Below are 16,308 nucleotides of genomic sequence, written 5' to 3'. Positions count from 1 at the left end.
GCCACCCTTTTTTTTATTATTATTATTATGTCGCGAATGACGTAAATGACGTGTCATCCGTTACTCGTTCACTACTTTCTTCCTCTCTGCTCTGCTTCCCGTCTTCTTTTGTTGTTCCTTTTTTTCTTCCATGCACTGTTTTCTTGGTTCGCGTTTGTTGGAATGCAGTGGGAGTTACAGGAATACGACGAAGCCTTGGTTGTTTTTGTCACATGAAGTATTTTATTGTGCGACGTACGGTTATGCAAGCAAGACGTACACAGGATGACATTAATATTCCTCCAGAATTTGCTTGAAGAAGCCTGATAATGTCGGACTGCCTCTGGCAAGGACTGCTACTGGGAACTGGAGCTCAGTGGCTGCAAAATGAAAAAAAAAAGGTATCAGATATACTACAGTTATGCATATGAAAGTTGCAATGCAAATAGAAAGAATAAAGGCGCTATTGAACGCGAAAAATAAGGACGGTGGTAGGGTTGTGAGAAGCTCGCAGCCATGGGGTGTGATGAGCGACCTCAGTACAAAAAATACCTTTTATTGCGCTACTTCAGAATGATATATTCAGACCGATTAGCCTGACAATATTGGCTTTGCCGCTACGTACAGAACAGCTACTAAGTCAACGCGTCGGACGAAACTTGCCGAGCGAAATCACCAAGAATCAGACTTACAGTAGCGTCATACCTTTATACAGTACGACGTGAACGCGTATTTAATCATAACATTTAGATGATACTGTTTCACGAAAATAAATATTGTCTACCATCGTATCTGCAAAGCTACGCTGTCTGTCTCGGTCACCGCGTATTCCGCTAACTGTTAAGCAACTTATTCACAATGCACGAAGTGAATGCGGTGTTGTAAGGCAACAAGCAACGACAAATGACTTACCTCTCGGCAGTCGTTGACCAGGTATCGGGTACGAGGCGTTTGGACGCTCGAATAGTTTCTACACCAAGAAGCAGAGCACAAATGTTGCGCAGGCATCTTCCCTGGCAGCTGTGACTATTCGAGGACACTCACATGATACAGCTTGAGTTTTTAAACAGGAAAAATCAGAACACACAACCGCTACACAACACGAGCCGTCCGAAACGGACGCCGACGACTCCACGGACGCCGGTTCCAACCGGCACAGCCGCCGCGCTGTGGCCTGTTTGAGCCCTCGCGAACAAATTTGAAAACGGCCAATCATCGCTCAGAAGGCGAATTCATCCTCATGGGAACCAGTCAGTAATCACTAGCCACCAGTATTTAGGAGTATTTACAAGAGTAACTACTCGAAAATTGGTATTTAAATATAACTATAAATACATGTTTTTGAGACTGTATTTAAATACAAAATATAAATACATGTATTTATCGTATGTAGTAGTAGTAGTATATGTACAAATTTATGCATAGTATTTTAATTACAATGTATTTAAATACTGCCCATTCCTGCGCGCCGCTGATACTTGATTCGCATGTGCTGTTGGACGTCTCTGGTCACGAGCCGGATACGTTGCCCGTGATATGTCACGGCGTCTTCTCGTTCACCGATGCGCTCTTTGCATGTGGAGAGAGTTTCTTAGAGGTGCGCGGAACAGAGCCTTGTGCGCCCTCTGTAGGTCACCTGCGCTCATCGTTCTTTCGCAGGAGCTTATTGTACTCGCTGCAGTAGACGTCGCCTCCACGCTCCTTTAAGCTTAACATGTGCGGTGTTATTATATAGAAGAAGGAACGGGTGTCTACGACACCTGTAGTTCCATAAAGCTGAGAATTGTTGCTCATGAGGCGGTGCCCTGAGAGGTGTTCTACAAAAGCTGGAGTCTCGCTGCGAGGTGTAAGAAACAGATAATCACTCTCAGTCTCCCTAACAGAATAACATTAGTCTCTTTGATAGCTTATTCTGAATAATAACTGAGCAGCTAATTGACATCGTATAATTTTTTCATACTTGAAATAAATACAGTTACCATACCAGGGCATGTGGCGTAGAAGACGAAGAAATCAGCATGTCTGGGAAGCGTTGTTTTGAAGCTCCTCGCGTCAGTATGAGCTGGACCGTCATGTCGGACACTTGTGTCTATCTCTTTACCGCGGCAAGCCTGGAAAGAAAGCCGAATTCCACATTACTGAAACGGACATAACAGAAGTCAACTTTCGATACAGTCAAGTTATCAGTTTCCGATGTTTTTCAAATTTCGGGGCATACTAAACGGTCCTCGAGTAGAAAGTCGATAAAGAACGCAAAAACGACTCCACATGTAAAAATGCATGCGCTAAAAGCTCGTAGTTTCTGTAAAATCAAGCATTAAACACCGCAGTTAATTGGGCCACTGGCACACCAAGCATCAAACGAAGGAGATGTATGCACATACAGAAATGTCGCATGGGCATATGCACTGCGTAACGCCAAAGGCTCAGCCACTGCCAGTGCAGAGTGCCGTCTAAAAGTATCACTTTGTTATGCAACACATCGTGAATTATATGCATGAAACGAAATTTCCATGTGAGGACGTTGGTAGTACGACATGTAAAACAAGAAGTGCACATACTACTCGGCGCCTGCGTGATTATTTGTGACTTCGCTAATCTAATAAGCCCCTCAACTGAAAACGGATGTCCGAACTATGATGACCTTCACATCCCAAGCTCTGTTTCATTGATGTTTGCTCCGGAGTTAGAGTGAGCAATTGCGAGATTGTCTTCCTCACTTCTTCTGAACATTACACTGAACGATGAAGGTATACACCTCGAATTCACTAGAAGTGTCTGTCATGGTGCGCTGTAAAAACGGCCACAAGACATGCTGACGTCCAGCCACTGCCCAGAACGCTGCCTTTATAACTTTGGATTTGTGGAAAGCACGAGGCGTACGCCTTTTCTAGATGTTTAGCGTAGCTACAGAAGTATCGAAAAACCTACCGTCTTAAACAAATCAACATTGATAACGGTATCATCCGGTGCAATGGTTGACCTTCAGCGTGCAATGCGGTGATGTTCTGTTTTTAGTGTGTATTGTTGAACGCCGCCAAACAGCAACCACAGCGTATACTGTTTCACCTACTGCCAAGCGGCGAACCGCGATATCAGGCATAGATATTAAGAATTAGAAGGGCAAATATGCTTCAGCAGCAATTTACTGAAGTCCAACCTTGTCAGCTGTATTCCAAGGGAATACCGTACGCGTGGGGCTTGGTGGTAGTGATTCGGTTGGGTTTTAGTACCAGTAATCCCCGCCTACAGTCTGCTGTAACTTCGTTAGTTCACCCTTCGCCATGCGCTGCGTCTGGTTATGATGAGTTTAGTATGTATTCTCCTCAAGTTGGATGTATTTTTTTTCTGTATCCGAATTCGCCTAATTGTCATGCATACGTGTGAATATGATCACATTATGCTACGACGAAATATATTTTACAGTGTATATGAGATTGTATGAATTGAATCTTAACAATTCACTTTAATGCCTAGTTCCAAACCAGTATATAAGCATCACATTCACAAGTTTTGGAAGCAATTCATGTGCATGCTACACGACAACCCTAAAACCCGGGAAGAGACGCATCCATTGGTTCTTTACGAAAGGATTTTTCCAGAGACATGTGACGCCTGAAGAGACAACGTGCCGCTGCTTGCTCTCGGACTACCATACTAACGGATGATATCAGAAGAATGCGAAACGGGCGAAATCCATGGAGAGAAGACCTCGAACTGAAGATTTCCTTCCTTACGGCTAAAGCGACAGTCCTGACAGCAATGGACCAGGAAATTTGAGATACTGTAGAAGATGAGGGGACCGACCGCGAAGCACAGAGCTGTGACCAGTATCTGGAAATAATCACTCAGGCTAAGCTAAGTGCAAACCATTATCAGTCTACGCCTGCCCCATCCTCCAATCATGACGACGATACAAGACATTCCAGTACACGATCCTCAGCTCCGAACGTGAACACTCCAAAGCTTCCCAAACTACAAGCAGAGCCCTTTACGGGAGAGTTATCTTGTTGGCAATCATCCTGGGACCAGTTTGAATCGGGGATACGTAACAACCGAACACTTTCCGTCACTGTGAAGTTTAAATATCTTCGATCTCTCAGCAAGAACAAAGCGGAACTCGCCATCAAGATGTTGACCCTTACGGTTGACAACTATCAAACCGCAATCATCATCCTAAAGCAACAGTTTGACAACAGAGGGTGTCTCATCTGTGAACACATGGGTCACCTTCTAGAAGTAGCCACCATTCTTTCCTCTCATGATGTGGTAAAACTACGCAAGCTACATGAAAGCTTAACCGTAAGGATGAGTAAAACGTCTACAGGTTCATGACAGTGCCTACTGTATTGTAGTGCTCACAGCGTTACTGTAAAAGCTTCCGCCCGACGTCGAGCTGTAATGTCACCGTCAGAAAGCTCATAATGCGACAGCTCATCAGCACTGTCACCCCCACCAGTTATCGCCCAATACCCGTCGGCGCAGCGGGGTTCGACTGATCTCATGTCCCTTCTGGCTTTCCTACGGAAGGATATTGCATACCGGGAACGAATGAAAGGCCGCAAGAAGGAAACTGTATCGCAACACGGCTCTTCTCCGGCACCTTCTTCCCGACTTCCTTCAGCCTCTGCCTTGGCGACCCGCATCTATCCTCAAATTCTCAAGTGAGTACTTTGTGGGTCTCCACAGCATTCTGTTCAAGAATTCAAGACCCCACTCACCTCCGAAGCAAAGCTCTCAAAGTTGCGGCAGTCAGTGTGTTGTTTTAAGTGCGGCAAACGACGACATATGGCCAATTAATGCACGTCTGCGGCACGGTTACCTTGTACACACTGCAAGGGCCGGCATCTCACGTCTTTTTGTTGCCAGAACGTGCAGACCGCGAGTAATTTCTACGTCGACTCAATCGAGAACATCGGTTCTGGTGAAGTGAGAACCCCGCCGCAAACAGGCCATTCAACTACACTATGCCAAAGTAACATTTCATTGCATCAACGTCTCTACTCTTCAAGATACTTCAGGCATCCTCCCAGTAACCGCTGGCTCCTCGGTACAGATTCAGAAACGGGCCAACATGAAACACCGAAGGCATATAACATGGGTGATTCGATCAAGAAGCCAGTGCTCGTAGCTGTAAAATGGTTCAACTTGAAGACCGGCTATGGATTCATTAACCAGAACGATATCCACGAGGATGCCTCCGTTCATCAGACAACCATCACTCGCAACAACCCACAACGACCAATGCGCAGGCTAGGCGATGGGGTGGTGGTCAAGTTTGACGTCGTTCTTGGAGGGAAAGGTCGCGATGGGGCCAAGGTGACTGTGCCCGATGTAGGAGCTGTTCCAGGAGATCCGTATGATGCGGGCCGCTGTCGTTTACATGGCTGGTTCCCCAGGGCGACCGCCAGAGGAAACGTACTACCCATACCGAGATCATTTAACCAATGGTTCTTCCGTCGCCCTAGTGGTCTCTACCCTGTAACACCCTTCATGATGAACTTCGCAGGGCGTATGGGTACGAAGAGCATGACAAGGCCACAGACCATCAAGTAACACTAAGACCACCAAGAAGGTACTCTGACATGTATTTTAAACGTCATCGCAGACAATCAAGAGACCTATAGGGATAACGAACCGCGGCTATGCCATAGGACGGTAAGGTCGCCATTTACTCTGCGTCCGCCTCTCAGCAGAGCCTAGTCATCGAGACAAATCATCGAGACAGTCTAGGTTAAAGAGGCTACACGCAAGAAACGACTCGGTAGGATTAGGAGTAATCCAGAAACGAAGTGGTAGCGTGACCACATTGTGAGGTTTCTTTCATTTCACCGTTTACAGCACATAGTCAGTACAACGGATCTAGCACTAGGTGGTGGCGCTGCAACCCTGATCCGGTTTTCACGCACCTCTCGGCAGACCACCTCTCGCTCGCGGGTTTCCGACGAGCACCCAGGTCACGACGGAGTTACAGGAGCATGCAAGGTGGCGTTCACAAGCTGAACAAACATTCATCGGCCCATCCAGCATATACGAACACTCCATACTCCAATTTCTGCATAAGCTGTAGCTGTAATACCGTCAACATCACGTCACCATTTGGGGCATATACGTGCATCGATCCCACCATGCTCATTTCGCCAATGGGGAGTACAAGAAACAGGAGAAGAAGAGGGCGGGGGATCACGGGCAGCATCTGCGCGCGGGTTCTGTTTTGTTTTCCTACACCGCGTATTTCAGTTTTTTGTTTGCATCAAACGTTCCTGTCGTACAGGTCGGGGAATCATCCTTTTCCTACACATGTCTTCCACTTCTACATCAAAATGAGCATTTGTGACGCACGCAACATAAAACATTCACTGCCGAGGACCATTGGAAGATAAAAATGCAGAAAGGAAGACGACATCTTATTGCTTTTTTAAGGATATTTAATATAACCAAGTAAACTTGTGTAGTACAAGTTCAATACAGTTCCAATATAATGTAGCACAAACTAATTGCACAAAATGCTTACACAACAGAAGTCACACTCTAAGACAAGCTAAAACAAGTGTAATATTCCCAAAGAATCCCACAAAAGAACGCCACTAAGGGAGCCAATGGCAATTCAAGGAGACACGGTCTAATGTACCGTGTCGACCATCTTCGGAGGAACTCTGTCTCTCCACGTGTAACAAACTGGGTCTCCAAGAAAATGACACTGTGGATGACTTGTGGAGCGACATGAGGAGAGGGTACTGAACGCGAAGGCGCCTGCTTTGAGCTACCGCTCTGCATATGTTCTTCCACAAGACGTACCTTGCCACTGCAACGAGCAGAAGAACAAACCTGTCCCTGATCCGGTGCGCTAAACGGTAGCGGAACGGAAAAACCCGGCAAACGAGAGCCCAAAACGCCGTGCTACAACGCAGTCGTCTAACACGTGAGACACTGATTCAATGTTGGGACAATTCGGACAAAGGGAGGTATTGGTAACACCCCACCGATTTAAGCGGTCACGCGTAGGTAGCACTCCCCAGGCCGCCTTCCACAAAAAGTCACAGACTTCGCGTGGGAAATTGTCGGGCCGGATATCACCCCACGATAGACCCAGGTTTCTCAAGTTATCCGGTCGGGGTTCATCCAAGAGACATGGCAATTCGCAGATACGTGATGCAGGGACCGATCGAGGATCGACCTGAGGGTCCTGAGCCTGTATGTCGCAAAATCGCTCTGCGATACGTCGATAAAACAGGGACGGGGAAGTGGCTTCAGGGTACCTATTCCCTAGTCCGCGAGGAACTAATGCCCTGCGAAAGTGGTCCATCCAGTACAATGCAAGCGGACGCGCTGAATGCTCAGTATCGTCAAGAACACGAAGGACAGCCCGAAGGGCAAGCAGTGTACAAAAAGTAGAAATGCACGGGAGGCTCCAGCCTCCCTGGGATCGCGACTGTTGTAAGACCGCGCGTCTAACAAGAGCTGTTCTTCCTCCGCAAAAGAAGGAGAATATCACCGAGGAAACCCTAGTGCATACAGCACGGGGCGGTATAGCAACCCGGGAAACGAACCACAGCTTACTACATAGCACATTCTTGATTAGATATGCACGCTCCTGAAAAGGTAGGTCAAACCTACTGGCTATCGAAACTTTGCGTTCAACGTCCTGAAGCAGGGAATCCCAGTTTTCTCGTGCCACGCCTGGTTGGTCAAACACTACCCCCAGGATTCGAAGGGATAAGCACTGCTCTATCGCCCAAGAAGTTGCCACTAAAACCAGGAACTGGCAATGCCTTACTTTTTGCATTGTTAAGCCGTGCACCAGAAACACGCGAATACTCGCCAAAAATCTGAAGCGCTTCGCACAGGCTATCACTGTCCCTGAGAAAGAGTGTAATGTCATCTGCATACGAAGATACCACCACCGAGCCGCCGCAGGGGAGCGGAAACCCACGAATACGAGGGCAAGCAGCAAGCCTACGTAACAGCGGGTCTATGCACAACACGAACAGCATTGGGGATAACGGGCACCCCTGACGGACCCCACGTGTTATTGAAAACGGCTGCGCGATGTTGCTGTTAACGACGAGGTCACTTGTAAAGTCTGAGTACAACGACCGAAGCAGAGTGATGAAGGCTGCGGGAAAGCCAAACATACGCAGAACACCAAAAAGATAATAATGCTCCACGCGATCAAAGGCCTTGGCCTGATCAAACGAGACGACTGAACCAGGCTGGTGAAAGCTGTGGGCATATTCAATGGCATCTCGTGTCAACAGCAAGGACGAGAAGATAGCTCTGCCCAAAACTGAGCAGGTTTGGAATGGAGAGACGAGGTAGGGAAGTGCATTCCTCAGACGTGTTGCGATAAGTGAAGCAAGGATCTTGTAATCACTATTCAGCAACGTAATAGGACGCCAGGATTGTGGCGAGTTCCTATCGCCCCCCTTCGGAATAAGGACAATGCGACCATGCTTGAAAGAAGGCGGATGACGGTGCTCTTGTAGGAATCTAGTGAACAACGCGACCATAGACGGACCCAAGGCTGTCGAAAAGCATTTGTAGAACGGCACAGGCAGCTCGTCTGGGCCCGGAGCAGAAGAGAGTTTTTGTTTAGCAAGGACGGCTTTAACTTCTGATAAGGTCACAGAACAACACAATGCCGATCCCAAAATCATCTGGCAGTTCGGGCAACGAAGCCAGGAAACGTAACGTCTCTTCGCCGACCTCGCTTTCCTGGCTCTCAGAAGAGGACAATTGTGCAAAGAAAGTGCGAAATACTTGAACAATGTCTGATGGGGCAGAGGAGACAGACCCATCCGCCATGCGTACTTGTTCGACATGACTCTGTCGAGGTTGCCTAATGTCGGAGTTACGCATGTAGCACAACACGTCCGGGTCTAATATAGGACGGTTGCGGTTGAACATAACTGCCGCAGTCCGGGACGAAAAGCGCAAAGCTCGGTAATAGCGCTCTTTCAGGATGTTCAGGTACTCTTGCATGAACAACGTAAGGGGCCCTCAACGTTTCACTATGAGCATTCGACGACGAAGTTCATTTAAATGTTCAGTGCGACCAACCTTCCTGCGTCTACCAGCTGCGATCAAAAGCTCTGACCAGTGCCGCTTAAGGGTGTCCCAGACGACCGGGTCGAAGTCTATCTCACGGAAAGAGTCAGGGATTGCCACATCTACTTCTGAAGTAACTTCGGGATCGTGTAATATTGCGCTATCTAGCCTCCACCAGCCGGGCCCTCGAGTTTCAAAAGTCGAGAAATCCAGCGCGACGAAAAAAGGTACATGATCTGAAATATATCCCACGACAGGAAACGGTGACGTTCGGCATTAAACGATGCAGTCAGCGTATTACACATATGCTCTGTCCAGACGTCTAAACGAGTTCCCACGGGACCAAGTGTTGTTGAACTGGTTGCCATACAAATGGACCCAGGCATCAGTTAAGGAATACTGCTGTACTATTCGCCAGAGTTCACGCGCGTTCCACGTAGGCCGTCCGAAACCTGGACCAGATACATCCCTGCGAGAATCTAAAACACAGTTAAAATCCCCTATTAATATAAGTGGATGCGGTTCAAGCATGAACGAGTGCAAGTTTTGAAAAAAAAAAGCGTTAGATAACCCAGGACGAGCGGGCCCGTACACGTTAAGGACGTTAACAGAGAGATGATGTAACACCATATTTCTATGCTTTCAAACTATACTAAGTCACTGCAACCACACCACCAGCAATAGGGTAGAGTATCCCTCTGGCAATGAACCTCCCCACTCTCCAAAGTCAAAATAAATTTGTTGTTGTTCAGTCACTGCAGAAATGGAAGAATTGCTAAATTTTGTGTATGTTTTGTAGTTCCCTCGTCTCGAGAATGTTACAGTTTTACAGTGTTGTTCGGACACCGGAGAGATTTCCTCGCTGCCTTCGTTCCAAAATCACTTGTGGACACATAACCCCAAATGCAATCCTGCTATTAAGCAGCGATTCACGTCCTTGGTATCCCAGAGCAGCTCTAACGTTTTAACCTGAAAGATTTTGACGTCACCATGAATGCAACGACACATTTCTTTTGGCTATTACATATGAAGGTTACACAATAATAACAACAACTTAATTGTAAGATAATTAATGATGAGATTCATCACCAGGAGTGACACTCTACCCCATTGGTGATATGCGCAATGAAATATCGAGCCCCTTCACAATACCGATCGAAGCCCGGTTGTGACCAGATAGGTTAAAAAGAGCTTTGAGCACAGCGTTGGTGGATTGAATTTGTCCAGGGACCAAGCAACACAAGCAATTCTGATAAGCAGAAGCGGCGAGAGTCCAGCGGAATTCAAGAGACCAAGGAGTCCAAGAGACCCGGAGAGTGCCGTTCGGAAAGGTTTGTAGTGCGGGCAATGAAGAAGAACGTGCTCCAGATCCTCTAGAGCACCACAGTGAGAACAACTGAGAGAGTCAACTTGTCTCAAGCGGTAACAGCACTGAGCTGTAAAAGCCACATCGAGTCGCATTCGATGAATTAATGCAGCACCTTGACGATGGGTGTTTCGTGGCATGCGGAGAGCGAGCGTTGTATCCACTCTGGTCGGCATAGAGGGGAGGTGGAAGATTGACGGTTGTCAACTAGCGGGGAGTCAGGTGTGTCAAAAGGTATCGCAGGATAGAGCGACGGTTTCCTCGCAGCAGTGCAATGCTGGTCCGCTTCCTATACGAGAGAGCTTCTTCGGTGCCGCTGTCCGCCTGCTCATTCCCCACGGCACCACGATGGGCCGGAACCCACTCGAGAACCAGCGTGTTGCCTGCAGCGTGCATATTTGGTAAGTCATTCACACATCCGAGAGTAGGGATACGGGAAAGTAGGGGAGATGAGCCTCGTATGCCAGCATTTTCAATAGCTTGCAGTGCAGATTTGGAGTCAGTGGAGACAGCCCATTCCCGGAGGGTAAAATCAATTATGTTCAACAGAAAGAAAACGATGGCATAGAGTTCTGCAGCTGTTGATGAGGTTACATGTGAAAGACGTCGCCTGCGGATGGCATGGCGAATGCCGAGCAGGAGTTGGCTTCTCTGGACGAGCCATCAGCATGTGCTGCTGCAGACAGAAACAACTTCTCGTCCACCAGAGATAGAAACGGGCTCGAAGGAGTGGAGGGGAACCTGATATCTTCTTTCCAGTAGGTTGGGAAGGCATACGAAGTGCGCTAGTACACGGCAGAGACTAGGGCTGGGCATATATTACAATACTTTGCACTATAATATTATTACTGTAGTAGTACTACTTTAATATTACTGTAGTAATGTCAAGCGGCAGTTCACTGGCTTCAGCCAGGACCTCGCCGTGTGTGACACTGTATCAACAACATTATTAAATACCCTTCCGACCCTCTTTGCTCGAAGCCTTCGTCGATGCCTTGGAATTCCAAGAATGGCAATGAAGGCAGAGAAACGGGTTAGTTGGTAAGTCATACTTAAGATATTTACGTAGCAGAGAGACAAGGACAAAAAAACGCAGCCTTCCTTTCTGGTTCTTCTGCCCTTGTCTATCTGATGCGTAAAAACCTTAAATACTCAGTTTAACCAGTTACTGATTGGTTTAAGCGTTATTACTAAGACCGTGCCCACCGTTGCAGACCTCATTCCGTGACTTCAAAACAATCGAGTGTTGAAGCTGACCATGATATATCCATCCATGTCTACTTTCTGCATCTCACAAACCAACCCTAAGCACGAAACAGCCATCAGAATGCAAGTGCTCCACAATTCACAGGAGCAGTAGTGCATGCACAGGGTGGCCCAGGCAAATAATGTGAGAGTCGGACCGGTTCAATGTGGATCATCAGACAGGAACCACTTTGACTGTGGGACCATGTAGCGACTGGGAATATTTGAAAGTGGAATCAGTTTCATGATGGTTCCACTTGAAGTGGAACGTGTGGTATTGATCCTGTGGTCCCCTCTGCTCAGTGCTCCCGGATCTGGCCACATTGCAGTGGGACCGCTAAACGCATCACCGATAATAATGCGTTGAAATGCACATATTGATAAAGTAAAATTTTGTTTATTACGCTAAAAGCATACGTTTAGCAGAAAGAAATAACCAATACATCTCTATGTACAGATCCCGACAAAAGTTTACGGAAGACGCGAGCGGTGTATTGTCTCCTGGGAAGGACACCCTAGCGTCTGTTTGGCCGCCGATCACGGGAACAGCAATGTTTTCAATCCCTGTGGGTCTATGCTCTCCGCTTCAGTAGTATATTACCAGCTCGACTGGCCCACAACTCACACAGTGGCCTGGACCCCCCACAGTAATCAGAACCCTCCAGGGAGTCATTACACTAATTGGGGAGCATCTAAGACGCGTCCAGACCACTGTGTGAGTTGTGGGCTAGTTGAGCTGATAAAAAATAACAAAATAGGCAGAAAATAAAATAAAAATATAGAAATAGAGTGGAGAGAAACAATTTATTCGAAAATCAACGATGCCGCGGTGAAGAAACGGCTCCGGGGCGACCAGCGGCAGCCACGTTGGTAGTTGCAGAGATCGACGACAGGTGGCCACTTAGTTGCAAGGCATCACACCAGATGGCGCCACCATCATAGCTCTAGACGAGAAAGAAGAAGATACTAGCGGCAGGTAAAAATGACAGCACTGCTAAACAAGTCTAGGCATGCGAGAGAAAAGGTCTAGCCGCTACTGCTAGAACAGCACGGAGAAAACAGTACACATCGGGGAAAAAGGCTTACGGGGGGCGATCGCTTAGGCCTAACCACAACACTATGCAGCTAACACAAGGCGGGAACCACTGGGCGCACATCGCTAAACATGCGTCAAAAGGCTTGCTCACCGCAAAACAAGTCTAAACATGCGAGAAAAGGCTTAACACGAGCGCGGTCAAATCACTCGTTGGTCACCGCTAAACACGGCAAACATGCGAGAAAAGGAGCGCGTCAAATCACTCACCTTTTCCCCCGCGGCGACTTCCAGGCATAAACTGAGCGAGCGCGGGGAACACACGTCTGCTTTCTATGCCAGCCAGCCAGAAACTGAGCGAGCTTGAGGAGCGCACGTCTGCTTTCCACGACAGCCAGAGAGAAACTGACTGAGGCGACGAGCAGCAGGCCTCCACACTCCCCGCATTTGCGGCAGTAGAAAAATAAAATCATGTCACAGTCACGTGGTATTACATCGTAATCATCATGACGGATGCCCATTGGCCAAAGGAGGATGCGCGCTCCGGGATTGGTTGATAAAGTTTCAAAATATCTGACAGCTGACTTTTCGCGGGCAGTCGGCCAGGCGGGCAGCTCCAAGCGAGGTCGCTGCGCCTCCGCGGCTCGCCGATGTCGGTTGACCACAACGACCAAAGAGGAAGTGTACGCGCGGGTTTGCTCGTGAGCTATGTGACTCTGGACATGTACTGATCTCCGATAAAGTGTCAACCTTCGGACATTCTTGCCGGGTCGGAACTGGAATGCTTGGTGAGCTGACGCCTGAGGAACACTTTCGAGCGCTGTCGCATTTTCAAATGCAGTGACTAAGAAGAGAGTGTTCGTAACGACAAAAGTATTTCCCATGACTCTGTGACCTACGGTGCATCGCCAGAATAAGAAGATGCTCATCTGTGAAGCGCACGCACTCGTGGACTTCGCTCGCCTCCAGAAGTAGACTGTATGTGTGCTTTGCAAGTTTGAACTTGGTTTGGTCGCTGTCTATTCAAGGAACGAAACGTCCTGTACGCACGGTGAATATTTGAGTCAAACATTTGAGTTTATACGTTGCATCAATAAATATGTATTTCGCCTATCAAAAATGTCTTAGTTATTTTGGAATAACGGGCGCCAGGTATGAAAACCAGTAGCAGTCAATGGCAGCCAGGGCCGGCCGAAAGCCGAGCCAAACTGAGAGGTTGCTGATTGGTGGGCTGCTAGGCATCACGACGCATTTGCATTGGTCGTATGTCCAGTGTTGCCTGAATTATCTCAAACTATGGGCTCTATGGGGAGCTGTGGGCGCCTGACGCGCAGCGGCAGCTATGGATGCGCGCGCACCCTCTGCTCCACCCGTCCGCGCATGCGCGCGCGCGCTCTTAGCGCCCTCTGCACCGCCCGAGGGTGTTTTCGGTTTCGACTCTCTGCTGCACGCGCGCGCTCCTAGCGGCGACGGGTGGCTTCTGAGTTTCGGTTTCACTCTCGTTTCTTTGCGCGCGCGTTTATCTGTATAAAGGCAGCGCGCACCGCGCTCGCGTCATCACTACGTGAAGATGTTCAGCTACCACTCGTTACAAAATTGTTCCCGCACCCACGCTTCTTGGGAAGAAGTGGAGAAGGAATGTTTCAACAGCGAAAGTCCCCGCAACGAGCTCGTCATCACTGCGTTTCGCTACGTGATAGACATGGCAGGCTTTGGCAATATAGGAGAGCTCTCGCCGGGTCCGCTGCAGGAGATGGTGCGTCGGATCTACGTCCGTTACAAGAACATCTGCATAACGGTTCCGGACGGACCCCTGGGACTGATGAGCGAATTTGTGAGCTTGGCCAACGCAGAATTCAACTACATCGCTGCAGACATCGTGGACCTTCTCGGGCGTGCCATCGCTCATATTAAGCATGCCCTACGGAAGCAGCGACATTTGCAAGCAGTCTACATCGTCAACCCCTTGTCATTGATTTATTGAAACACCGATTGGTTATTGACATGCAACGCATTAAGCAGTCCGAATAACTTTGACAAGACTCTGAGTTTTCTTTCACTGAAACATGTTTATTGAACACATACAAAATAGTTGGTCGATAGATGCCTGCACCCTCCCTGACTTGCCTCAACAGAAAGGATATGGGGAATCTTCATCGCAGCGTCGTCATTGCGTGGGTCACTGCACCAGCACGATGACGGAATGGTCATTCTTTTCGTACACCCATTCCGCTACCACACTGCCACGATGACCCGTGCTTCTCCTGTCTGAGGGAGAGAGAGAGAAAGAGAGAAGCATGTCTTGTCTAGAACTTTTATTCTCGATTACATGCGCGTGCAGCTCTTTGTTCCGCGGTTACTCGATGCCTGACGACGACGCTCTCGGGCTCTCTTCCGGGTTTTCCGTTGCTGCACAAAGAGAGAGCACTATCGTAATCCTATACGCGTCAAAACATAACAAAGCTTACCGTATTTGCAGCTTCCATAAGGGAAGGACTGTACGGCATCCACGAGATAGCGCTTGTCGTCGTAGGGGACCAAGCTCTTCTTGAGTCTCGAAATGGTGTACATCGTTTGCTTTATACTCTGGATGGTGCACTGCTTCTGAGAGACCGCCTTTTCATTGAATAGAGAATCTCGGTACACTTCGTGCAATAAACGTTTCCTCACCACGTCCTTTTTAACTCCTTTCGCTCTCGCGATCTGTTTGTGTGTCCCAGCCAAGAGAATGCTGTACATTTTCGCTCGGATGGCTACGACTTCTTGAATAACACCACCTCCCGTCTCGTCTTTGAAGTACCCCATCTGGTTCGCATGCTCGTCGTTGAAAAGTGGGCGGTCTGGTGGATAGGAGGACAGATCTAACTCATTCTCAATCTTCATCAGCTGCTCTTCCAGGCTTTCACACGTGAGAGAAAAAATTATGCTGTCCGTATCGCTATAGATCAATTGCACTGGACACGTCAAGCGAGAAAAGAGAGACTCGTAGATGAAACTGTACATTCGGACTTTGGATATTTCTAGAATGGCAAAGCCCACGTAAAGGGGGTGCGTGCATTTGATGCGACGCTGTTTCATCTCGTATAAGATGCACTTGTCACTCAGAATGAGAAAATGCTGGCAGTCGACGGAGCTAGCTTTTCGGAGTGCGGTTTCTTTGTCGTAGGCTAGGGCATACTTTTTCATGCGTCTCACATTTTGTATCGTCTTACCGGACGTACTGCTCGACATGGTTTTGTACAGAAGTCGCTCGAATTTCGTGGACGCGGCATTCCTCAACGCGACGTTCCTCTGCACGAAGGTTCGCAAAAAGTTGTCTTGCCGGAATGAGATGATGCTGTGAACACGTTTTATTTTCATGCCCAACCTCACGTACAGTGCGAGCAATGCATAATGAACGATGTAGCGTTCTTTGTCGTAACACGTCAGCAAGAGTTTTTTTGTGGGAGGGGTGTTCAGCGCCAACGCATCTTTCAAGTGCTGCTGGTAGGGGGACAGTTCGTTCTCGTCCACGCACCTGTGTTCGGGTGCCAGGGGAAAATCCCTGGTGAGCGCGTGCAGTTCTTCGGGATACGTCAAGTCTACTACGTAGATGTAACCCACTTCCGAATCGTGAGGAATGTTGAGAAAATCGATC

At 48.2% G+C, this 16,308-nt stretch overlaps 1 protein-coding gene across 1 annotated transcript in view; it reads right to left on the bottom strand.

Moving 5' to 3' along the window:
* Window positions 1-16,308, bottom strand: part of LOC135378997 (uncharacterized) — a 355,209-nt gene that overhangs the window by 222,742 nt on the left and 116,159 nt on the right. The window contains exon 8 of the mRNA XM_064612222.1: window positions 1,964-2,090. Coding sequence (XP_064468292.1) covers window positions 1,964-2,090 — 127 coding nt within the window. The remainder of the gene's footprint in view (window positions 1-1,963; window positions 2,091-16,308) is intronic.

Source organism: Ornithodoros turicata, chromosome 1 (genome assembly GCF_037126465.1).
Source record: "Ornithodoros turicata isolate Travis chromosome 1, ASM3712646v1, whole genome shotgun sequence".
In the NCBI taxonomy this organism is placed as follows: Eukaryota; Metazoa; Arthropoda; class Arachnida; order Ixodida; family Argasidae; genus Ornithodoros; species Ornithodoros turicata.
Note: the sequence above shows the minus strand (reverse complement) of the source record. Positions and strands in the feature narration are given on the sequence as shown.